Source organism: Equus przewalskii, chromosome 22 (assembly GCF_037783145.1).
Source record: "Equus przewalskii isolate Varuska chromosome 22, EquPr2, whole genome shotgun sequence".
Taxonomy (NCBI): Eukaryota; Metazoa; Chordata; class Mammalia; order Perissodactyla; family Equidae; genus Equus; species Equus przewalskii.
The window spans coordinates 26,473,338-26,498,995 of NC_091852.1; the positions used below are offsets into that span (position 1 = coordinate 26,473,338).

At 36.9% G+C, this 25,658-nt stretch overlaps 1 protein-coding gene across 4 annotated transcripts in view; it reads left to right on the forward strand.

The window, feature by feature from the left end:
* KDM4C (lysine demethylase 4C) overlaps positions 1-25,658 on the forward strand; it is a 390,924-nt gene that overhangs the window by 273,902 nt on the left and 91,364 nt on the right. For all 4 annotated transcript variants that reach the window (XM_070590143.1, XM_070590145.1, XM_070590144.1 and 1 more), the window contains 2 exons: positions 9,068-9,123; positions 11,327-11,435. In XM_070590143.1, the coding sequence (XP_070446244.1) occupies positions 9,068-9,123; positions 11,327-11,435 (165 nt within the window). The remainder of the gene's footprint in view (positions 1-9,067; positions 9,124-11,326; positions 11,436-25,658) is intronic.

Here is a 25,658-nt window from a genome sequence, read left to right on the forward strand (position 1 = left end):
ATTTTTTTGTTTTGTTTTAGGAAACATTGCTTGACTAGCAATATATCTAAATCTTTATAATAGTGAGTCATTTTATTCTGGGTGTTATTGTTCTGGAAAAGGCATGCTCATTAAACACAAGATAAAACAAGGCTGGCAATGAGCACTGACTATTGAATTTTATTTATTTATTTTGTTCTGCAAGGCTGAACGGTTTGGGTGTCTCCATAGGTTAGATTGGAAGGAAATTCGGTACTCTGAAAGACTTTGGAAGAAATTGTAGGTGCCCATTTAAAATTTTCATTTGAGTAAAAAAATAGAAAAAATAGGATAAACTTCCTTGGTTACATTAATTTTAAATTACACGTATTTAATTGAAAAAGGTTTAATTTCTTTGTGTGTCTGTGGGTTTTCTTTTTTTAATATAAGAGTACTAAATATTGTTAGGAAAGTCTCATTCCCATCACTCTCAAATGCTCAAATCTCATTTTTTACAGAAAACTACTGATAGCGTTTTGTCAGTTGGCCTTTCCGATCTTTTCTATGCGTAAACTAATGTTATGTCTTGCGTTCCTGGGGGACCCAGTGGTATCCCAGTTTATTTAACATGCCTTAGTGTTTTCATTTAATACTGTGTAATTCTTAGTGACTCGGTATTTATGGATTTACTGTATCTTTTGCATTACTATTTTAATTTTAAGCTTGAATCTACTGAATAAAAAATTCAGACATTACAAATAAAATCTAAGCAACTGATAATTCCTGTTCCTCCCAGAGAGAACTGTTTGTTATAAACAGAAATTAAATGACCATCGTTGTACATTCCTCCTTTTGCATAGAAATAAATGTTTATCTTAGATTCCAAGAAGTTGAATTGCTGAGTCATAATTTATGTGTATTTAAGAATTTTTTTCTTTTTTCCTTTTTTTTTCTTTTTTGAGGAAGATTAGCCCTGAGCTGACATCTGCTGCCAATCCTCCTCTTTTTGCTGAGGAAGACTGGCCTTGAGCTAACATCTGTGCCCATCTTCCTCTACTTTATATGTGGGACACTTGCCACAGCATGACTTGCAAAGCGGTGCCATGTCTGCACCCAGGATCCGAACGGGTGAACCCTGGGCCGCCGAAGCGGACGGTGCAAACTTAACCACTGCACCACCGGGCCAGCTCCTATGTGCATTTAAAATTTTGATTGATAATGCCAAATTCCTCTCTGAAGCTAGCATAACAATACACAGATGCCAAAACTATATATTTTCTGATTTAAAAATCTGAAGTTTTATCTCATTATTTTAGTTTTCATTTCCTTTATTCTCGAAGTTGGATATCTTTCATATGTTTATTGGCAGTGAGGAGTCTTTGAATCTTTTGTTTACTTTTCAAAAGTGTGGATTTAAAAAAAATATTTTCTGGATGACAATCTTTGTTTTGTATGGGCAATATTTTCATATTTTGTGCTAATTTATATAATATTTTATCCTTTGGAATTTAAAAATTTTCATATAGTCAGAATTTATTCATCTTTTTGATATGCCTTTTATCTTTTAAATGTTATGTTAAGCAGTCATCTTTATCTTAAATTCATAACTATATTTACCTAAAATTTCTTTTAATATTTTTATAGTTCAGTTTTTGAGTTTAGGTCTGTAAATTAATTGGAATTTATTTTTATGAGTCAGACACATACATGTGAGCACACGCACTTCATTCAGTTAAATTCATTATTGAATAGTTTGTGTTATTTTTGGTTATTTATTCAGCTCTCTCTGTTTTCTAATTCTCTCTTAAACTAAGAATAATCTGCTCTCCACATATCCTTTAAGTTTTTAATTTCAATTATTTTTTTGTTATAGAATTTCTATATTGTTTTTAAAATCCTGGTTTGTCCTTTATTTATAGTCTGTTACTTAAATTCTTAATGCCCACTTTTAATTTTTAAACATATTAAAATGCTTATTTTGCATTTTGCGTCTGAGATCATTGTGCATCTAATTCTGTCTGTTTTTTCTGCTCATGGAACCACATTTTCTTGCATGTTTTTGAGTTTTAATTGTGAACTTATATTCCTTAGAACTTAATGTTTGGGAGTTTCTTGAGGCCTTTGTTATAGGTGGTTGCTGACAATTGCAATTTTCATTTTTAAATTATCACAATCCACTTTGCAATAATATCATCCTACTTTATGAATTATGTAAGAACCCTACAACAGTATAATTTCATTAACCTCCTTCCTTTTGTGGTCTTAGATTTTGCCTCTGCATACACCATACTCCACAGTATTTTTATTTTTGTTTGAAACAGTCAAGTCGTTTAATGAAACTTAGAGTTTCTATCTCTGTCTCTCTCTTGCTCTCTTCCTCTCTTTGTCATTTCCTTCCTCTGTGTCATTTTCCTTCATTCTGAAGAATTTTATTTTTAGCATTTGTTATAATGTGAATGTCCTCGAGACAAATTCTCTTAGATTTTTGTCTCTATGAGATTGTTTTTATTTCATCTTCATTTTCAAAGGATATTTTCTCTGGAAATAGAATTCCAGGTTACCAGCTTTTTTCTTTCAGTATTTTTTAGATGCTTTTCCATTGCCATTTGCCTCCAGTGTTTCTAGTTAGATTTCAGGTGTAATTTCAGTAGTTGTTTACTGCAATGTGTCTTTTCTTTGCTTTTAAGATATGTTGTTTATATTTGGTTTTCAGAATTTTGGCTGCTGTATATTTAGGTGTGTTTCCTTTGTATTTATTTGCTTGGAGTTTGCTGGGCATCTTGGATCTGTGGGTTGATGTCTTTTATCAGTTTTGGAAAGTTCTCTTCAAATATTTCTTCTCACCCATTCTGTCCTTCCTCTCCTTCTCAGACTCTAATTAGACATAAACTGAATAGGTTGTTATTTTCCCTTAGATCTCTGTTCATTCTATTTTTTTTTTCTTTTTCTCCCCAGATACCCCCAGTACATAGTTGTTTATTTTAGTTGTAGGTCCTTCTAGCCTGTGGCTTGTGGGATGCTGCCTCAACATGGCCTGATGAGCAGTGCCATGTCCATGCCCAGGATCTGAACTGGTGAAACCCTGTGCCACCAAAGTGGAGCAGGCGAGCTTAACCACTTGGCCACCGGGCCGGCCCCCTGTTCATTATTATAACTGCTTTATTTCTTATATTTTCTATTCATGTCATTAAAGTTATTGAACTTTTACTCTGCCAATTCCAGTCTGGTTTGAAGTCTATCTAATGAATTCAACATTACTGATGTCATATTTTTTCATTTCTACCATTTATATTTGTTTTTAAGTACTTTCCATGACTTTGCTAAAATTTTCCCATCTCTTCACATATATTGTCTATCTTTTTTCAGTAGATCTTTTAGCATTTTGAACTTACTAATTTTAAACTCTCTGTCTGATAATTCCAATGTCATGTCCGTCTTTGTGTCTGATTTTATTTTTTCCTTTCTTGATCATAAATCATATTTTCTTGCTTGTTAGTGTACCTTGTACTTTTTCTGACTGTGTGCTGGACGTTTTGTCTGTAGCAAATGAAGTTAGTGTTATTATTTTCAGGAAGGGTGTGCCCCTTGGTCTAGAAAGAACAGGTTTCTAGAGTGGGAGTGAAGTCAGTCTGAGGTGTGCTTGAGGTGGGTCTGAGCTTTGCTGCAGCTTTGGTTTGATCCAGTCCATTCTGGTTTCAGATGTTCTGAGGGTGGGATCAGGCCTTTCCCTGCAGCAGTGTCTGTTCTCTGTGCACGGTGGAGACTCTGGCATCTGCTTTCCATAGATGAGTTGGTAACTTCTGGAGCTATGGAAGATCTCTCCTTGCTTTGGAGCCTAGCTGCCTGGATTTTAGGTTCCTGGAGTGTTTTCTTTGCTCTCCAGATCTGCTTCTTGCTTTTTGCACCTCAAGAGATTATTAATGACAGCTCTGTACTGTGTTCCCTGCTGGACCACTATCCCTGGATCATCCATTGGCATTGTTATGTTAAGTGGTCTAGAACTGCAGTTCAACTTTCACGTATTTAACCACTGTTCTTCTTGTATTTATTGTGTTTTTATGAAATGCTTTACACTTATTAACTCATTTAGGGAAGTTCTGTTTTCTCCCCTTCTACAGACAAAATATCTGAGGCACAAAGGGTAAGTAACTGGCCCAAGGTCATACCACTAGTAAATGGCAGAACTGTGATTTGAACCTTGGCCTTTTTCACTTTGTTAAACACCATGATATGGTTTGGCTCTCTAGTTTTACTGTTCTTCTTCTCAGTTAAATTGAATTTGTTTAGCCTGTGGTTAGGTTGCACAGACTAACTTAAAATGTTGCTTTTGCCTGAAATGGCATTACTCTTTGAAGGATGAAGTGGAGATAAATTTAATGATCTCATACCAATGAGAAGTTCTGTTAGCTAGATTAATGAAACAAATGGGAACACAGATTGTTATATGCTGCTTGGTAACACAATTTTTTAATAATATGGGTTCTTTTGAAGGGATTAGTTTAAAAATGCATTCTTAGTTATTTATAGAAATGAGGAAGTGGGGATCTTGTTATGCCCTTTATCATTATCTTCTTCATAAATGGTTAAGTACACATAGATCTCCCCTTCTCAATTGTGAGCTTCCCAGAGCAGGCACAGTGTCCTGTTTATTTGGCACTTTACTTTTATATCTTGTGCCTTACCTTGTACATAGATGGAGAGGATGCTGGAGAAAAAGAGCATGGACATGGGGTGAGGCAGACCTGAGCTTAAACCCCAACTGCTCCTTTTACTGCTTGGTTGGGGGTTGGAAAACTACAGCCTGTGGGTCAAATCCAGCTCACCACCTATTTTTGTAAATAATGTTGTTATTGGAATACGGCAACACCCATTTGTTTACATATTGTCCTACAATGGCAGAGTTGATGAGTTGCAACAACTCTGTAGTTGTGTAAAGCGTAAATTAGTAAATATCTGGTCATTTACAGAAAGAGTTTGATTACCCCTGGATTGGATGATTTTAGGCAAGTTCCTTAATCTCTTAAATCTTAGTTTCCTCATCTATGAAGTGGGATATTAGTTACCTAATAAGTTCACGTTAAGGAAGGGAGGTAAAGTATATGATGTTTCTGGCATGGAATCTGGAATGAATTAGGGCTTTGATATAGAATTCTTCTTCTACTAGAAGAATTTTTATTATTGATAATCAATTTGATGAATCGATATCCTGAAAGACACTCTGTCACTTCCTACTTTCTCATTCAGTTCTTTTACTACCTTTGAAGATAAGTGATGCTAGTACCATTAGTATGTTTGGTAGGTGCCAAAATTTAAGTGTATCAGGCATTTCACAGATTCTTAAGAAAACTCGGGCTGCTTTAACCTATTAAGTTTTAGAATTATCAGTTTTGTTCTTTGATGATAAAGTTCTATTTAAATAAAGGAGAGAAAGGTTAAAAATTGTCCTATCTGATATTGCCTTCTACTGGGCTATGAACATTAGTTCAAATTCATTTACAGATTAATGCATTGACAGGTTGACGTCTTTGTGCTTCTACCAGATCAGCTAGTTTGACCTATTTGAGGGATGGTGATTCCAAAAAATGATGTAACTGGACATGACTTTTTCTTTTTCCTACTTATTTTTTCAAAATTGAGTGAATTGAACAGAAACAATGATACCATATAAGATCATGTCAGTCACATAAATAACTTTACCTGGCCAGGAATATTTTTGTCCTGCACTAAGAAATACAATTTCTCAGGTAAATCATGGCAAAAATGACTGCATTTCCAATCACTGTTTCTTAACTCCATGATAAGTCACTGAAGACTGCAGCTTCCTTTTCTTAGTATTTCAGTATGTCAAGACGGTCTTTGCAATTTTTTAATCCTATGGTAATTTTCAAGATTTTCACTCTGCCCTATTTTGCCATATTTTCTCATTTATTTAACAAATTCATATGGCGGGTATACTCTCTATTATGTACCACAGTAGAGAAAGAGTAACATGACAGATATTCTCACAGTGTTCATTGAACTTACAATTTAGTGAGGATAACAGAAAGAGTTTAACAAATAGTTAACAAGGGTAATGAGAGAGAAGTAACTGAGCCAGGGGATTAGGAGAGCTTTCTTGGAGGAATCAGTATTTAGGTTGAGATGTCAAGAATGTTTTCAACTTAATTAATGAAGAATGGAGCCAGGTGTGTGTCTGATGTGTTTGGGGGCAGAGGGGACCTGATGAGAGGTTCCTGGGGTTTCTAAGCATGGACAAGAGTGCAAAGTGAAGCTGGACAAGGTCAAGGCCTGATGATCCTGGCCCTTCAAGGCCACATTAAGTACTGAGAAGCATTAAAACCCACTCTGGAGGGTTCCAAGTTGACTGTGGGGTGGCTATTTCAGTATTTTAGGTCTGGTGAAGGATGCTGGTGTATCCTCTAAGGTGACAGCAGTGATGATGGAGAGAAGAAAATGCTTTTGGAGGTGGGATTGACAGAACTCAATTGGTTGGATCTAGGATGAGAGGAAAATTATGTCTTCCAGCTTGAGCTAGAATGGATAGTTAACTGCAGTGGTAGGAAACATTGAAATAGCATAGGCTTGCAAAGAAGATGTGAGTTCAGTTTTGCATGTGTGTTTGAGATGCCTGTGGAACTGTCAGTCAGGCATCTCAGGAGATAAATGTTTCAGGCTTTGCTTTTTGAGAATCAGGGAACTAGATCAGATGCCCAGCAAACAGATGTGGATAGAGAAGCGAATAGGGCCTATTACAGAAATCACAGTGTTTAAGGGGCGTGAAAGAGATGCCTGTTAAAGGAAGCTGAGGATCAACTGGAGATGGAGAAGCACAGTGAGGAGAGTGTTGGGTCATAGAAATCACAGGGAGAAATGGTTTCAGGCATGATAGGGAGAAACCCTTTCAGGCATGATCAGCAAGGTTGAATGCTGCTAAGAGGTCAGGTGAACCAAGGACTTGGAATTATCCATTAGATTTTGTGACGGAGAGGTCACTCATGGTCCTAGAAAGAACGAGTTTCATATTGTGGTAGGTGGGCGTCTTCTCAACTGTACTTGTAATTTTGAGTCTCCGTATTCTGCTTTAGAGGACTGTTTCCTCCCGTTGTAGTAGTGCTCTGCAACATGTGTACCTGTTAATGACCCTAATCAGGTGCTTTAAAGCAGATTCCACGCTGCTTTGCTGTATTTAACTCTGCTAACTTGTCCCTTTAGGCTTCTTCTCACTACCAGTTTCATTAATCAGGCATCTAATTCTCTTAGTGGCTGAGCTCCGCACAGCCCACAACTCTCCTTTGCTGCATTCCCACTTCGATGCTGCCTCTTTTCATATACAATGAAAACATTTGACCTCATGTTTTGTTTTCATTTTTATTCTCTCTCTCTGTGGAATGTGTGTTAAATTACTGAAAAAAATTGTAACTTTTTATGAAATTATGATTGAATAATTTGGATGTTATTGAATAGTTTGAATTACTGGATTTCTCACTTTCAATCTTTGGATTGTGAAACTTTCCTTTGATTGTGTGCTTCACCAAAACCAGTTATTTCAAAGGCCTCTGGAGTATGGCTTTGTGTTGTGCATAGAGAAAATTTTCCATTGAATTATCTCCTCCAGCTGGATTTATAATGGATTCAGATGTCTAAATATGGGGCAGCTTTTGCCACTCTGAGCCTTTAATAATCACCCAGGATGTTTCAAATGGATGTGCAGAGACATTCCAGACACACAAAACCATTAACATTTCTGGTGGTTTGCCTTTTTTGCTGCCTATTAAGAATTATACAGATATTTTGATTCTCCTCAGTTGTTTTGCTGTTGTTCTCGTCAGGAAAATAAAAACTATGGAGTTCGACACCCAGTTATTAGTAGTAGAACAGTTAGAGGGTTTCCTGTAAAGCTAGGCAAAACCGTCAGAATCAGTTGAGGAAGATCACCTTGGAAAACAGATAGAGAAATTTTATATGTGCAGCTTGGAGGACAAAAACCCCCAAATAACCTATAATGATTTTTTAAAAAATCTATTAATGCGGTAAATTGGGAGGACAAGCTTGAGGTTGAAAATAAAAACGTTACTTAGGTATTTAATGTAAAAATTCTAGGTCAACAGAAGGCATTGCATTGCGTTCTGGCCCTGTTTCCATGGACTTTTTCATAGGATTGAAGTGAGAAATGATGAATAAAGTCTGGATTTGTAGTAAAGGGAGTCATCGTGGAGTGAAAAAGTCTATGCCAATCTAAGACACATAAAAGTGCCAGACATGTAAACTTATTTGAAGAGGATAAAGGAAAACATTTCATGATGCTGTTTTCTGGGGCTGAATAGCCTGAGTTTATCAGAACAATTTTTCCAACACTATTTGCCCACAGGAAGGTCTAAATGGTACTTTTCTGAAAAGAGTGTCTTTTAAAAAGAGCTTCTTGCTCATCCTTATATCAGAATGAAGCCTACTGGGGCCGGCCCGGTGGTGCACCGGTTAAGTGCACTCGTTCCGTTTTGGGTTCGCTGGTTCAGATCCCGGGTGCAGACATGGCACTGCTCATCAAGCCATGCTGTGGCGGGCATCCCACATAGAAAGTAGAGGAAGATGGGCACAGATGTTAGCTCAGGGCCAGTCTTCTTCAGCAAAAAGAGGAGGATTGGCAGATGTTAGCTCAGGGCTGATCTTCCTCAAAAAAAAAAAAAAAAAGGAATGCAGCCTACCAATACTCTAATTTTGCCAGCCTGTATATATGAGTGGATTCCTGGAGCACAAGAGAACCCGAGTCGTAAGTGTATGCTCTGTTCTAGAGTTCTAGTGTGTACCTCTCCAGGCTACCAAGTTCCCTGTGTCACAGCTTTCTCCCGAAGGTGGAGATTGAACACGATACCAGGATAAAGGTGGCTCCTTCTGGGAGATAGATAGACCAAGAACAGTTTTGGGTGTATGCTTACCTTCCCACCTTTCTTTTTACTTTCTCTTCTTAAACTGCTCAGAGATAGGCCTTCATGAAGTTCCTGATTGTTTTAATTTTAAAATAAAAAATTAGAATTTATGGGAATATTTAGATAAACAGTAAGAACTTTTATTATATGGGTCTGATAATTGTGTGGTGTTTTTTCTCCCCCAGGAATGCTGTCTCTGCAATTTGAGAGGGGGTGCTCTTAAGGAAACTAAGAACAATAAGTAAGTAACGTTTTGTCTTGAATTTCATTGTTTCCTTCTCCTCTCTAGAACCTTGAACCTCTGGATGACAGTTTGCTTGACCTCTCTTCATTGTGCACATTGTTCCAAAGCATTTACTGTCCAGATCTGAGGCTGGGATTCTGTGCATGTCTTCAGCGACCATTACTGACAGCACATTCACCTCCGCTGGATGACAGTGTTCTATGTCTTGCTTCTGTTCTGTCTTTGACACCATGAAGAATAACCCGCTTTTACTAATGGAGTTTTTTAAATGAGGCAACGCATATCATGTAGGTGCCATTGGACTCCTAGTGTTTAATGTGATGAATCCTATTAGTCTAATAAAAACAGAATATGCCTGAAAACATTGAATTCTGCTATCTTCAGATAAATAAAGTCAATCATAGTCATAACATTAAAATAGAACCTTTACTTTTAACACTGGTAAATTAAGAAGAGATGTGTGTGTACTCAAATAGAAACACAGGGAGAAAACGTTGATTTTCAGGGGACCATTGGAGACTATGAAGAGAGTCTTGAAAGAGAATCAAAAGTGAACATAAAAGAAAAATAATCTGGTTTTTTGTGGCAGATGTTGAAATATATTTTTTGTGTGAATTTTATTTTCATGCCCCGATTTTAATATTTAAAATGGGGCCAAAGCATCTTAGAGGTCCCTTTGGAAATAGAAGCATGCAGAAATGGTTTAGGCAGGAGTTATAAGCTGACACTTGAGGGCCCAGATCCGGCTCCAAGATATGTTTTATTTGACTGACATGCTGTTTTACAAATTTGATCCAAATTTTGAAAGTTGAGAGATTTTATGTAAAAATCCAGATTTTCATCTTTACTTGAAAAATGATTGTGTATCTCTATATGGCAATAACAAGTTGGGATGAGAACTGGCCTAAATGGGGCAGACACTCCCCAGATTACCATGATTTACCAGTTTGTGGCCCCATGGGCGCTAGACTTGGGACCCGTGGTATACTATAATGATGGAGTTAGCATAATTATGTGCATGTGCACATGTTTCTGGTTGCATATAAGGAAAAGTAAAGGCATTTATCATTCCTACGTTGATAAAGTTTAGTCTAACAAACTGTATTTTTGCTTAATTTCAGATCTTCATCTTTCACAGTCTTAGTTAATGTGATTGGCACTATACTAAAAAGTGTTGACTGGTTCTAGGATGCTGCATAGGTCATGCAGACTGTGAGATGATTTAAGTGGTTCCTATGAAGTCAGAGATGATAAGAACGTCTCTTCCTATCTTAAGCTAGAACAAAAAGCGATAGTGTTTGCTATAGAATTATAGTATTTATTTAGATCTTAAAGAATGCCCTGATGGGGTTGACACTTGTCTTCTCTTCCTGTGGTCTTTAAAAGGCAGGATGGAATCTTATGTTGTTTGAGTGAAATAAATATGCTTTCACTTAAAAATAGATTGATGGATTTGATAATTCTTCCAAGATCTCTTTGAACCTCAAGAGTCTTTATATTTATTTGGGGAATAACATTTATGAGAAACTTAATAGTGCTAATGGGAACATTGTTATTTTTCTGAAGTAATTCAGAATTTGAAAGGAGATATGCTAGGTTTTAAGTAGGAAACAAGGGAACAAGCTAAAGTTCATTTCTCCTTATCTCTAGGTTCCTTTGATTATAGTAGGATTGCAATGAGAAACAATTTAATTAAAGACTTAATCAGCATTAATTCTTTTAGAAAACTTTTGGTGTTTGTTCTAGTTTGCTTAATGACATTTGTATTATGTAAAAAGATTATATGCTGTACCCAGTTCATACCTTTTATTAATTGAACTAATCTTTTGCCACATGTTAATTAGCTGAAGTGTATTAAACACCTCTATATTTCAGTATCAAATGGAATAGCAAATTCCATTCCTGCATTTCAGTATTTTGCAGAGCAAGTGTAGGAAAATATATGTATATTGTTAAGACCGAGTCTTTGGTCTTCACTGAGTTCTTCATGTCACAGTGGTGGGCGGGTGTGGTACTGAAGCTGTCGAGGTATCATCGCATAGGTTTAAAATTCTAAGTGTGTTTGTGATGGATTTAGGCTTCTGGCTTTCTTTGGCATCTGTGTGCTTCCCATCTGTGAGAACTGCCATCGCCTGGTTGGAGTACGAGGTATGTAAGTTTAGGGAACGTTTGTTGACGTTTAATGTCTCCTTTCCTGTAGGTGGGCCCATGTCATGTGTGCCGTTGCAGTCCCAGAAGTTCGATTCACTAATGTCCCAGAAAGGACACAGATAGATGTAGGCAGAATACCTTTACAGAGGTTAAAATTGGTGAGTGGCAAAGCTTCTTTTTTACCTCATAAATGAGTGTGAATTTCATCTGAATATTTCTATTGATGCACACATTCCCAAGATAATTTTTCTCTTAGCTTCATTTTACTGTTCTACCCCTTTTTTTCCCTTTAGCTTCAATTTACTTATCTGTACATATTCTTTTTTTGTTGTATTGTAAGTATGCTTATAACGTTCCTCAAATTATGTTTGAAATGAAGCAAAGGAATAGTACTACATTTCCTGGATTAATGTGAATTTTCAAACTATAGGCTTTCTGGTGAGTTTCATTAGTAATGGACCTGAGCTATCCAAGTATCTCTATTTAAATTGTTTAGTTTTTCTCTCTCGCCTGTCTTTGGTTGGTCTTGACTTGGCAAAATGCGTCTAACCTGATTTTATTATCTCTTCACCCAGAAGAGACTTTCAGAGAAATACAAAAACTTTTATATTACCAAGGAATTTTCTCACTTACAAATAGATACAAGTCATTTAATTTGCCAAACTCTCTGAGTTTCTTCTGACCTGTTTAGAAACTTTCATAAAAACCTTCCCGCTGGTTCTCTTTGTTAAGAATATTTTTCATTGACAAGACAGGGCTTTAATATCCTCAACATTGAAGTAACCTTGGAGTTCTGTTAAATTGTGAGACAACAGATCATTAGTTTAGACCCTTGTATTTCATATTTAATGAGAATCTTTCCTAAAGTTAAATTTCATGACCGTAAAATACTGGAGCGTGTCTTACATGTGGACTTAATACCCTAGAATTTCTTCAGTCTTTGTTATTCTTTCCACTATAGAATATTCCAGGCATTGTAGCTGTCATTCTACCCAACTGTTACTTGTTTTGTTACTTCCCCCGTGGGGAGCTGGGTGTACTATCTCTGCACCTCTGTCTCAGGCACTTAGAATCTAGTCTACTGCCTTTTGTTCTCAGAGAAGGGAAAGTGAACACTATTATTTCCCATTATGGCACCGTTGAGAATTTCACATTGCTGGAAATTATGTGGCCCTTTAAGGACCTGATGATTGCTGTTGGCAGATACAAGTGGTGGGACCAGGATACTCAGGCTGTAGTAATGGAAGTTTTGTGAATGAGGTGGAAATGAATGGGCCATTTAAATGGGCTTGTAGTCACTATCAGAAGAAATTAAAATTCTTTAGCTCCTGGACTTTCACAGGAAAGTTTGAAATCTCATATCTTGGTCACCAATTTAAAAAAAAAAACGCCAATAAGAAACGAACAAAAACCATTTGACAGAATTAAGACAATAAGGCAGGATATAAAAAAAATGTTGAGTTCACCACGTGTTAAAGAATTTAATGTTTAGTGTGACAGATATTAACAGTTTTAATATTTTTCTGATTTATAAGTAATAAGTATTTGCAAAAATTAAAATATCACATTTAACAATCACCTTTGGTTCTGTCTGAAAGATGACTTCTGTTAGCAGTTTAATGCCCCTCAGAATGAGTAGTCATTACTCTTGATGCTTATCTTTATATTGGACCTGTATCCTGGCTGCTCTTGTCCACGAATGCTTCCTTAATGATGTATCGTTACCCACACCTGTCCCAAAGGGGTTTTATAGGAAGAGCAGAGAGGAACAACATGGATCATTTCAGTGCCTTTCAGCAAGTTGTAACTAGAAATCTGAAATCTGATGATTGCGGCTGAAAGTGGCAACGCTTATTGTTTTCTTCACAATTCTGTGTCTCACTTTGATTGTGTATATCACATCTTCCTTATGGAATGATTGGTACCTTTAGAAGAATATGTCTTGACTGAGTTTAAGATCAGCTAAGGTCGGTTTCAGATGACAATGTAGAGCAACTTATTAACATGCAGATGTCCACAACACATATTTAGGTGAAAATAGCATGCTGTAGATCAGATTTTTTTCTGTTTTTGATACAATTTATATGTATGGATAGTTTCTTGGAATGCTATTTATCAAAATGCTCCGAGTGGTTACCTCAAGTGGGAAAATACAAGGAGAAACTTTGTTTCAGGGGAAAAAAACCTGTAATAGGAAAAAAAAAAATGCTGTAATAGTTTGAAAGGGGGCAAAACTGGATGACTTTTTCACCAAGAATCCTCAAGATAGCACCGTCACCCTGATGAATTTCCTACACGGTAGTGTCTGGGTCCCAGTCTTGCTCAGTGTCCCTTGGTGATTAGACTCAGACAGGCTTTGAATAACAAGATTTACAAATGATCACTTGTGTGTAGGGTGGAATGCACTAAGTAAATATTTCCTAAGTAAATATTTATGGAATGAATAAAAGGCATCAAATTATTTATTATTTGTGCTTCTGGCTTAAAATTTTTGTGGCTGAAGGGTTTGATCAGACAATGCTGAATGGCTTGTGCCTTTTTACAGTTTCTCCCTTAAAAGTCGTGGTGGTAACTTCCTGCTCACCCCTCTGCATGCTACCCTAAAGCGAGACATTGGTCTCCTTATTGGCATCACAGGGGAGCTGTGGTTAGGGCATGTAGACTAGCAGTGCTTCAGATAGCCTACGGAGCACGGATGCAGCACTTGCTCTGGTGTCTGAGAGTTCTGATCTTGGAACCTCTGGTCAGTTGGGGATTGAAAACTGGGGTGACCTGATGTAGGTTGGACAAACTGCTCATCCATGAAGCAGCAGCAAGGGGGACCCACTGCCCACTAGGTGGTGCTGCTGCACCAGTTTCTCATCCCATTGCCCTTAACTCACCTCCCTCAGCAAGTGCCTACTCATAGCCCTGCCCACACTTGTAGAAGGGGGTGTGTGTGAGTGTAAGTGTGAGTGAGTATAAGAGTGTGTGTGTGTTATGATGCATGCTGGGCTGCTGTAGCCCAAGGGATGGCAGAGGGGCAGGGAAGAGCTGCTTGCTGTGTATTCAAAGCGCTGAATTCCAGAGGGCAGTTTTTCAGTTCAGTTTTTTATTTAGCCATATAAAAAGAGCTGCTTTCCCTTGGGGCAAGTTAGTGTTTTTCTGTATAAGTAATAAGCAACACGAGTAACAGCTAGTAACTGCAAGAGGCTTAAAGAAAGGCTGATGGCAAACATGAGTTTAAAATGTCTTCTGAAGTATGAAAGCTGTATATAAAAAATGCTCATTATTATTAGCAGTCTTTCTAGAATAGGGAATACTGGAGTTTATGCGGAAGTGTTTGAATATTTTGGTAATACTGTTGCTGGCCTTTTATTCATTCATCGGTTCAACTTGCAGCTTTTGAAATGCCCATCTATACAATTATTTGTGTAGAAAGATTTTTGTAGAGGATGTAAGAAAGGATTTGTTTACTTTAGCAGATTTTCTCTCTTACTTACAATGACCATTTCAAAAGGAGAGACAGCAAATGGAAAACAGCCCTTTCAGTACACTCCAGTGGATTAGGTTGATCCTAAAACGGTGTGTGCTTTATGAAGAACCTTTATCTCAATCAGCCACCTGGTCTGGTAATATCACAGGTGTGGCTTCTTTCTACTCATCAGATAATTAAATAGACAACAGTGATGACACTAGATTTATTTTCAAGACATATTTTATGTGGCTGATAATTTAAAATACTTCTTAAATTTTATTAATTTTTTAAACTAAAAAAATTTTATTGCAAAAATATATTTGGCTTTAGTGGTCTTTTTCCAATTAGTTCTTTCTCTCCTTTCTTTAGCAATATTTAGCTTTTGTGTAGAGTAATTATCTCAGGGGTTATTAAAGTAATTGCTGCCTCATCTAAAAAATGCTACAGGTTACTATCTAAAAGCACCAGGTTATTAAGCAGAGCCATCCTTTTATAGGGAAGAAATGGCTGAAATAACTTTATATCCAAAGTCATAGCCAAAACGGAGAACCATTTTCTCTGTCAGCCAAAGCATTCTTCTGATTATTAGTGCAGATTCTAGATTACTTAGTATTTTTCTTACCTACTTTTTTAGAATGAATTCCTTTGCTTCTGAATGACTTTACAGTATGAGAACAGTTATCCTTGTGGCAAGTCCTGTCATCCCCAGCCCCCTCCCCATGTCCTCCAGTACCTTCTCTGCTCATCCAGTGAACAGCAGAGCATGGGCCCCTGGTGGGAAGAAGAGCGAGGAGGGTGTGAGGACCTTTCCTTCACCCTCAGGGATAGCCAGTCTAGGCGTTCACCTGGAGTCACAGATGATTGGTATGCCTGAGGACAAAAAGAAAACAATTGCCCCCATGTCGTCTACATTTTAGAATTTACTCAATCATTTCCTTTTCTTACTTCCTTGTGTCTTATTTTCTCTACTAATATGATTGATTGGCCATGGTCATAACTGAATCTCTGAATGAGGAGCAAAAATGAAAACACAAAGGAAGTAGGGTAGTATAAAACACACATGAAGTTAGAATGTCTTTTTTTGGTTTTCACAATAGAAAAAATACAGGAAAAAATGATCAGGAAGAAGAATTAAGGACAGGAATTTACAGGGGACAAACAATGTTTTTGTAGTGAGGTCACACAGAGAACAGCAGTGTCATCTGCTGGAATGATCTTCAGGGACGATATCATCTTTTGGAAGCAGATCAACAAAAAAATCTTTAGATTTGATTATAAAATTTAAGGGAAGAACATTGAAAAAAAACCCAGCAAAATAAATAAAACGGCATGAAGTTCTGGTATTTGTTACATACTTACCATGAATGTCTGTTACATACATTGATCGATTCTTGAAGGCTGAATTAATTAAAGATCTATGGAATTTACATAAATAAAACAGCAAGGAAAGTTTGTGGATTCTAAGAAATCCTGGAAAATTGCAGCAGACCCTCAATGCAACTGTTAGTTTTAAACATTTTTTCTATTTGGAGAGAAAGTTACATATTAAATTGCATGTATCAAAATAAATGCTGTCTATCTTGATTGCTGTGATTGCGTTAAAAACTTGATGATGTTCCTTCACCACACATCCCTCCTCACGGTCACATAGCACAGTGCCTTGTTTCTATGTCTGTAGACATTCCTATGATTTTTACATTTGAAATCCTATTTCTGCAACCAAATAGAGGGAGAAATGAATTTTGAAATAGTTGAAGTTGCCCCCAGGCATCCAATGACCTCCGATTTGTATTTGGCAAGTGAACCAAACACAGGCACAAGTGTTGTCTGAGTGAAGAACATTATTTTGAAAAGGAGTTCACACTGCAGTGATGACTGAGCTACAAGCGTTTCAGTGTCTGGCTGAGACCAACTATTCTGCCTGGAAGCCTCTATACACTTTAAAATTTGTACCTGAAGGCAAATAATAGTGAACTTGAAAGCCAAAGATTATAGTTTTGAAAGGTACATCAATTCTGAAAATAGAGTGGTTTCACTGTGGCATTTCTCCTGAAGGGTTGAATCAAGGGGAGAAAATACGTTCAGGCTTCCCATTTCTCAGAGGAAAGCGCTTGTTCTCTTGCTAACTGGCTTATGGTATCAGATGTATTGAATACTAAAAGTAGAATTACTGAGAGATGGAGATGGAGTCTGCCTCTTGTGCTGTAAGATCACGCTAAGTCCTGTTTAGTTAATGTTGTAGCCGTGCTGGAGAGCAGCTTTGCTTTTTTGCTAGAGGAATCACTGTTGTGTTTGACAGAGCCTGTTAATGCATTTCAGGAAATGTAAAGGCATATCGATTATCTCTCATCACTTTAAAAGAAAAAAGGTAGCTTTGTAAAGGCAATCAAAAAAAGTCCTTATGTTCTGCATTAACTTGTGTACTGATTTATTCACATCTTCAGTTATTTTTAAAGACAAAGAGGAATTCTAAGAAAATAGTAACCATTGACAATGATGAGCAAGTTTCTTTAAATGCAATTGAGGAAAAATTTGCTTTTAATAGTGAATTACTGAAGGAGGAGTAAGTGACACTACAAGTGACGTAGTTGTGGTGTGCTATGTAGGGTCCTCTTATTTAATAAGTCCTGTATAAAATTTACAATATCATTAAGAATGTTCCTCAGGATTTCAGCATACATGTGTCCCCAACTTTGTAAGATTTTTAAGTAAGTGTAGTGTAAAAAAAATGTACATTAGTAGCTGTATAGTACTTAGCTGTCAGAATGATTTGCTGCAGGGACTAGATCCTATTGCAAGCTGTCAAATTTGTATATTGCTGTAATACCAAACCATAAAATCTTTTGAGTAAAATGGAAAATGTCAGATAGGCATGACTACAAATAATATACTTTCTGAAGGCTGTAGATGTCTATAGGAGAAAATGTGTAAATGCATGAAATGTTATCTTGTTACTATGGATTTTTCTTTATCTCCTGAAAGAAAACTGTGAGGCAAAAGGAAATTGATTAGAGCCTTTAAATTTTGTTTTGAACTCGTTTTTCCTGAGGACTAATTTTAAAAACATTATTAGACAGATAAGTAGAACTTCAGATAACTCATGATTAAAGAGTTATGTGAGAGAGTAATCATTTTTTAGCTTGGATTGCTGAATGGCCCATTTTTTCTGATCTTGTCTGTGTGAGTAGTGGTTGCTGATGGATCTTTCAATAGAGTGAGTGAGCTAGGGTCGGGGTTCCAGAGATGGGGTCACCCCTTTCGCTCCAACAGTGACCGGGTCAATACCAACACACACGCCAAACCGAGACAGCTGCTAGGTGGCTGTAAACAATCCGTAGGGTTTGGCTTGGTCAACAGTGATTGACAGCGTAGAGGTTATAGTCTTCGAAAGGTACAGTCATTATTGTAAAACAGTGGATTCATTATTTGCTTTTCTAATATTTTATTATAAATTGTTATTTATTCCTTCAGAAGGGTATTTTAAAAATCAATAAAAAAGTTATAAAATGCTTTTTTATAAAGTGAGAATCTTTTCATACTTGTAATTAATTTAACATCAGTCACTGTGGTCTGTTTTAGATGTGTTCCCACGATTTATTGATGTCATTTTCTAACCTAAGCTAAGACACAGGTCCCAGTGCAGTTGTAGCCAGTCACGGTGGGATTTATTGATTGAAATATCAAAGGTTCTCTGCATTCATCTGTGTTACCCTTTAGTTCATGCAACTCTAAGCCTGTTACATTGAGATGGAATGTGCAGGCTCTGGATTAAGACTGTTTGAGCCCTGCGTCCTCCAGTTAGGCAACCTTGGCCATGAGGATTAACTTCTCTGAACTTCATCTATAAACTGAGGGGGTTGGGAGGATGAAATGGGAAAGTGAAGGGCCTGGCATAAAGTTGCATTTAAAGTTGGTCATTGCTTATGGCTAATGATGCACTGCTTGCTGCATAAATCTCTGTAAGCTGCCTTTTGGCCAGTCAGGAACAGAACAGATGAATATTATAAGGAGGAAGTGCATTCCTGGTGCTCTCATTTGTTTATTCATTCATTTGTTCAATAAATATTTATTTAGGACTTGCTGTATAGTTAGGTGATAGATATTTCCGCTTTTATAGCCATTACAGGATAATGGAATTTATTAAAAATTAGGCAAGCAATTGCAAAGCAATATGAAAAGATCTATTAAAGTAAAAATCCAGAACGCAGTGAGGGACTTTACTAGACTTGGTATGAGTGTTGGTGATATGGAAGAGTAGAAAAGCCTCGTGGAGGAAGCAGTGCCTAATAATGCCTAAGCTGAGACCTGACAGATGAGAAGAGCTAGCTGGAGGAGGGATCAGGTGATTGAACAGTACGCTCAGTAGCGTGGAAGTGGGAGAGAGTTGTAAGTTCCGGGGAATGAAATTACAGTAGAGCTGGAGCATGAAGTCTGAAGAGGGAGAGATGAAGCTTGAGAAGAGGGTGCCTCAGGAGATCCAGAACTGTGCTGTCAAGATGGTAGGCACTGCCCACTTACGGTCTTGAGCACTTGGAATGTGGTTAGTGTTCCCGAAGAACTGAATTTAAATTTTATTTAGTTTTAAATAAGCTTAAAAACTGGAGTGGCATAAACATATGAAACACAACTATATAGTTTTAGTAGGTCCACATTGCACATTTCACATTTCAAACAGCCTTGAAAATTTAGCATCCAAATTGAGATGTGCTGTAAGTGTAAATACATAGCAGATTTCAATGACAGTATGAAAAAAGAACGTAAAATATCTCAATTTTTATATTGGTTACATGTCAAAATGATAATATTTTGGATTTGTTGGGTTAAATAAGATATATTATTAAAATTACCTGTTTCTTCTTTGTTGTGATAAAATATACTTAACATAAAATTTTCATTTTAATCATTTTTAGGTGTACAGTTGAGTGGTAAATTCTCATTGTTGTGCAACCATCACACCCCTCTATCTCCAGAACTTTTCATCTTTCTAAACTGAAACTCTATACTCAATGAACAATAACTCCTCATTCGCCCCTCCTTCACCTGTTTTTCAATGCCGTTCCTAAAAAATTAAAAATTGCGTAGGTGGCTCCCATTCTATTTCTACTGGACAGTGCTGTTCTAGAGGATTTTGTAGTCTCCTGAACACTCTGAAGAACCTTTAATGCCTGTTAAGAAATGGAATAGTATGATCAGATCAGAAGGATATTCTGTTTCTGCTGGGGAGAATGTATTTGAGGAAGCAGGACTGGAGGCACAGAGGCCAGTTTCAATAATTATGTGAAAGATGATTTTGGCATAACCTTGGGGATGACTAGAAGTGAACTGATCAGAGGCGGGGTTGCCTCAGACTGGGTGTGGACAAAGCTAGGATTCTGGCATAAGCAGCTGGGAGAGTGGTCATGCCATGCACAGGGCTTGTCAACACTGGAAGGGGCATGGCGTTTAGGGGGAAGTCCATTTAGGACATACTTAATTTGAGGTCCTTGTAGTCCTTCTGGAAGTAGCCAGAGAGAGCTGTGCCAGAATTGTATTTCTCATGGGTATGTGGCTATTTAATGTCTTGCTCCTAGACTGTTAGGGCTGGAGGAATGTTATGTTCTGTGACTATTACTGGTCAGTAATTCAGGCGCAGTGAACAACTGCCACTGCGCTTTGTCTGGATGTGAATTTGCTTTGTGGTAATATTGTATCTGCCACTCCATACTCTTTTTGGAGTGTAACCATCAGGTAAGATAATGTCAGCCCTCGAACTTTCATTTATGTTCTCTGTTAGAGCAAAGGAAATGAAATGCATTGAAAATGAAAACAAGACCTATAGAAATGAGATACTTTGATTTGCAAAGAGAAGAGCAAAAAGGGAAGTCCAGTGTTACCAAGAAAGACAAATGTGTCCTGCAATCAATAAAAACATAGCCTACACTGGGATATTGCTGCCAAGCTGTGTGGCCACATATGAAAGGGGATTTGCAATAAGAATCACACAGGATTGCAGAAACCCATGGAAAGGTATTCTGAATTGCTTTTTGTTTTGCTTTAATTTCAGTTTAAAATCATCTTTTCACTAATAGTTTTCGAGATAAAACTGCCTTTAGGATAAAATTTGTCATAGATTTTTTTCATGTTTAGAATACAAAATATGTTTCATCTTCTTTAGAAACAAAATATTTTAATTAAATAAATGGAAGAAGTAGTCAAATAAATTGACCATTATTCATTACAGGAATAGTGCTTAAAGTTAGTTTAAACTTTCAGCATTGTTTTCCTAGAGCCATCTGTTGCTCATAATTGATTTGAAAATTCATCCGTTTTAAATGCTTATTTTCTTTGGACAAAGCAAGAAAATATTGTGAAATCTTTTCAGTAAATAGCAGATATTTTTCGGTAAAAAGAATCATGACATCCTGGCAAAGGTATAATTTTAATAGACTAATGAGCTTTCTGACCAGAGCCGACTAAGCCTCGTCTGATTTTTACAATGATAAATTGACACTGTCAAAATTCGCAATCGAGTCTGGTGAAATATTTTACTATGAAAGTTTAATTCTCATTTTTTATTTATGAAGGCAGTGGTAGTGTCACATCAGCTTATAATATGCTGGCCATTTGGTATGATTTATTTCAATGAGTGTCACTTGTTGATGTGCTTAGTGATTGTTGACCCATATTTAATTCTAAAAACTCTAAGTGGTGGGAAATGTAATAACTCAGCCACTGTAGTTTATAAAAAACCAAAAAAACGAGTCACGATCCACACATCTTTTCAGTTGTCTTTTCCTCGCTTTAGTGATGTCCCAGCTTTATATTTGATAACGGTTGATTTGGGGCAATGGAAGAGTAACAGCTTCCTTCACTGTTGTGGGGCTGTGCTTAGAATAATTCTACCACAAAGCATATATTTAAAATGTAATAAGATCATCTTTCATTACATAATTTGAGAATTCCAGCTTGTCATCATTTTAAAGGTTTTGAAGAAATTGTGGAATAAAGAGCATTTCTTTCATTTATCAGTCTTTTATTCAATAAACACTTAATGAAGCTGACCATAGTGTTTGGTGCTCGGTGACAGAGGCGTGAGATGGACAGGGTCCTTCCTGTCATGGGTTTCATATTCTGGAAGGATTTAGATAATGAACTTCCAAGGATGTAATTTGTTCTTTTGGTAGTTTTGGGAGGCAGAAGGGAAGGCCTAGATTTTTGCGTTCTTCTAAGGCCTTTCTTTACAGAGAGATTTAATAAGCATTTCTGTTTCCTAATATCAGGATATTTATCTAATGTAGATAATTTCTAACAAATATGTAGAAATATTGAAAGTATTCATTTTTCAGATATTATGAAATTAATTTGAGATCATTTTAGAAATAATAAACATCTTTAAAAACATAATTTTTAAATGGTGGTATATTGTTAACATAAAATTTCAAGTTATTCATAGCTCACAACCAAATGAAATATCTTAAGAATAATGAGACATTCATAATGTGAAACATTAATCGTAATATGTACTGTTTCAAATACCACAGTATCTTGGAGCTGTTTTTTTTTTAAAAAAGAATGGAGGGATTATGTTGTTGTCACTTCTTTTATGGTACACAGTAAGAGGCCTCAATTCAGTACTGCTGCAGAAATTTGCTTTACAATTTCTCTAGGAAGAGGCCATCCGGAGATAATTATCCTTTGGTATTATCCCTTTCTTATGTTTCTCAAAGCAATTCATAAATATTTTTCAAATAATAATGTGACCATTACAGAACATTTTAGTTGGCAGGTCAACTTAGAACTGAGAGGGAGATCAGTGGCCACATGTTTTTAGAAACGACAAGAAAATTTAACTACTTCTAACTCTTAGGTACCATTTCTCTAAGAATCCTTTTTCATAACTAGAAAATAAAGAAGCCAGCAACATGGAAATCACTCCTTTTCCTGGCAAGCCCAGCAGTTAATATATGTGCATTTTCAGGCCTCTCAATTTGACAGGGGCAGTCACCATTTAATTTCCGAATTCCATTTGTCTTAGTGATGGCCGCAGAGCTGTTGAGTCTCCTTTTCCCATCTGTGGCAGTGTGACTGTTTCTGTGCTCCTTGCCTCACGCTGATTTGGGGAGCCCTGCCCCATGGCTCTGGCACATAACACCGCCTCAATGTACATTCTCCTTAGATAAGGCATGACAGCCTTTTAACCTCGGCTTGCTGTGCACGCAGAGGGTGACAGCCCACCTGCACTGGGGAAAGCAAACAAGCAAGCGTGATGTGTTCATCCTTAATCACGTTCTATTTCTCCCAGAGACGCTCCAAGAAAATGACAGGCCAAGCTCAGAGTTCAGATTATCAGCCCGAGACACGCGAGGCACAGGGCATCTCCACAGCAGATAGCACTAAATTGTGCTATTGAACTTTGACTTGTTTATTTAATGTTAGAATTTTAATATATGAATCCTATAAGGCTCTTGGTCCTTAGTTTTAACTTTTATTTTCAAAGATGTACTGTTTTAGTTATAAAAGTAGTGTGTTTGTCGTCAAATTTTTTTAAAAAACCAAACTGTATAAAATACAAAATGAGTCATTTCAGCTCCATGCCACTCAACAAAAGAGATCACATTTAACGTATTGGAGTAATGATTCTTGACTTTTTTCTGTGGAGAAGATAGCGTGGAAGGATACAGCATTTTATCATCCAGTGTTATAATTGTGTTTCAGGAGCATACTATATACGTATGATACTCAGACACAGCTGCATAAGTCTGTTTTATAAAAATGTCAGGCTTCTCCTGAAGGTGGTTGTGTTTTTCCTTTCCTTTGGTCTTACTGTGAACGTACTAGCGTTCATAGCATTTCACATACTTTTGCTTATCTCACTCAGAAATTTTTCAGGCTGACTTTTACAGTTTTCTTTAATAGAATTTAATCACCCGAATGGCACTGAAGGTAGTGCTGTGAGTAGTCCTCAGGTGAACCATTCGCTGCGAGTGTAAACGCATTCGAATGTAATAATAAAGCATGTACGCTTTGGGGCCTGACAGCTTGGGTTCACATCTCAGCTCTGCCACATACCAATTATTTGAGAATCTGTCATCCTCCTTGGAAGTCTGTCCTTGATTTTCATGACAGCTCTCTGTTGGTATCTCTTCTCTCTCTTTGGCCACACGGTCTCAGATTTCTTTGCAGGTTCCTCTTCGTCTGTCTCTCTCTTGAATGTTTGTATTTCCCCAGTTTCTATCTGAAGCTCTTTTTTTCATCCTTTACCTCCTCAGTAAGGATTTGTAAAATTGGAATCAGAACAACAGTACCTTCTATGGTTGTTGTGAGTCTAAGATAAGCCGTGTAGAGTACCTCACCCAGTGCCTGGCCGTAAGTGCTCAATGCATGTTCCTTCTTGTTGTTATTATGGTTATATTACATTAGTAATGCCATTACAATAACCAAATGGTATTAAAAGAACATAATAATGTATAGATGGCCTGCAATTTATAAATAAATGATATTAAATTTTTAAGTTTACTTTTATCACTTGGAACACATTTTCTCATACATAAAATATTAAAAATTAAGTACCAGCAAAGAATTGCAAATGTTTATTTAACTTTAAAAAAACACTGTTGACTTTTAAGCGATTACAGATTCACAGGAAGTTGTGAAGATAGTGTAGTGAGTCTGCGTGCCCTTCAGCCAGTGTCCCCCTTTGGTTATGTCTTCAGAACTAGAGTACAATATCAAAACAGGAAACTGACATCAATGCAATATGTGTGCATAGTTGTATGTAATTTTATCACGTTTATAGCTGTAATTTTGTCACAAGGAAATGTAAGTTTGTGTAAATGGTTAAAAGAAAGGTAAAACAAAAATAATAGCAATGATTGTGGTTTATAGCATATGTAAAAGTAAAAAGAACTTTTGACACTTGACATTAAACAACCCTATAAAAATTGTGCAAAAATTTGGTCTTTACACTTCACCAGAGGACAAATATGGATAGCACCTAAGCACATGACAGGATGCTTAATGTCATATCCATTAGGTAAAGCAAGTAACACCGCAATGCAGTGTGACTGCTTATCTATGGAATAGTTCAAATCAATATAACTGGCAATACCAAGTAGTGATGCCGATGTGGAACAACTGGAATTCTCCTACTTTGCTGGTGGGAATGCAGAAGGGTACAGCCGCATTGGAAAATGGCCTGGCAGTTTCTTATCAAATTCAGCACACACTTTATCATGCCACCCAGCAATCCCACTCCTAGAAATTTACCTGAGAGAAATTAAAATTTATGTTCACACAAAAACCTGTAAGTGATATTTATAGTGGCTTTGTGCATAATGACCAAAACCTGGAAACAACTCATTGTTTTTCAACTGGTGAATGGATTAACACACCAAGGTACCACCCATACAATGTACTACTACTCAGCAGCACTAAGAAGGAACAAGTTGCTGATGCCATCAACATGTGTGAATCTTAAATGCATCATGCCAAGTGAAAGACACCTGACTCCATAGGCTCCATTCTGTAGAGTTCTCTTCATATTACATTCTGGAAAAAACCAAACCTATGAGGATAGAACCAGATTAGTGCCAGGGACTGTGCGTGTGTGGAGTGGGTGACTACAGAGGGACACAAGGGGAATTGTTTGTGCTGGTGGAACTGTGTATATCTTGATTGTGGTGGGGCTTGCATGACTGCATTCTTTTGTCGAAATTTATACAGATATACACCTTTAAGGGTGAATTTCACTACATGTTAATTACATTGCAATTAAAAAGTATAAGACCATAGTTTTAATGTTACTAGATTGACAATAGAAATGACTAACAATACTACCCATAGCTCAGTGGGATAGGTAGAAGGAAAACGTGGCAAAGAAAGAGAGGAGAGGAAGTGAAAGCAAAGACTGTAGATGACGGTAGAAAGGGAAATGTTTTGGGAAGTG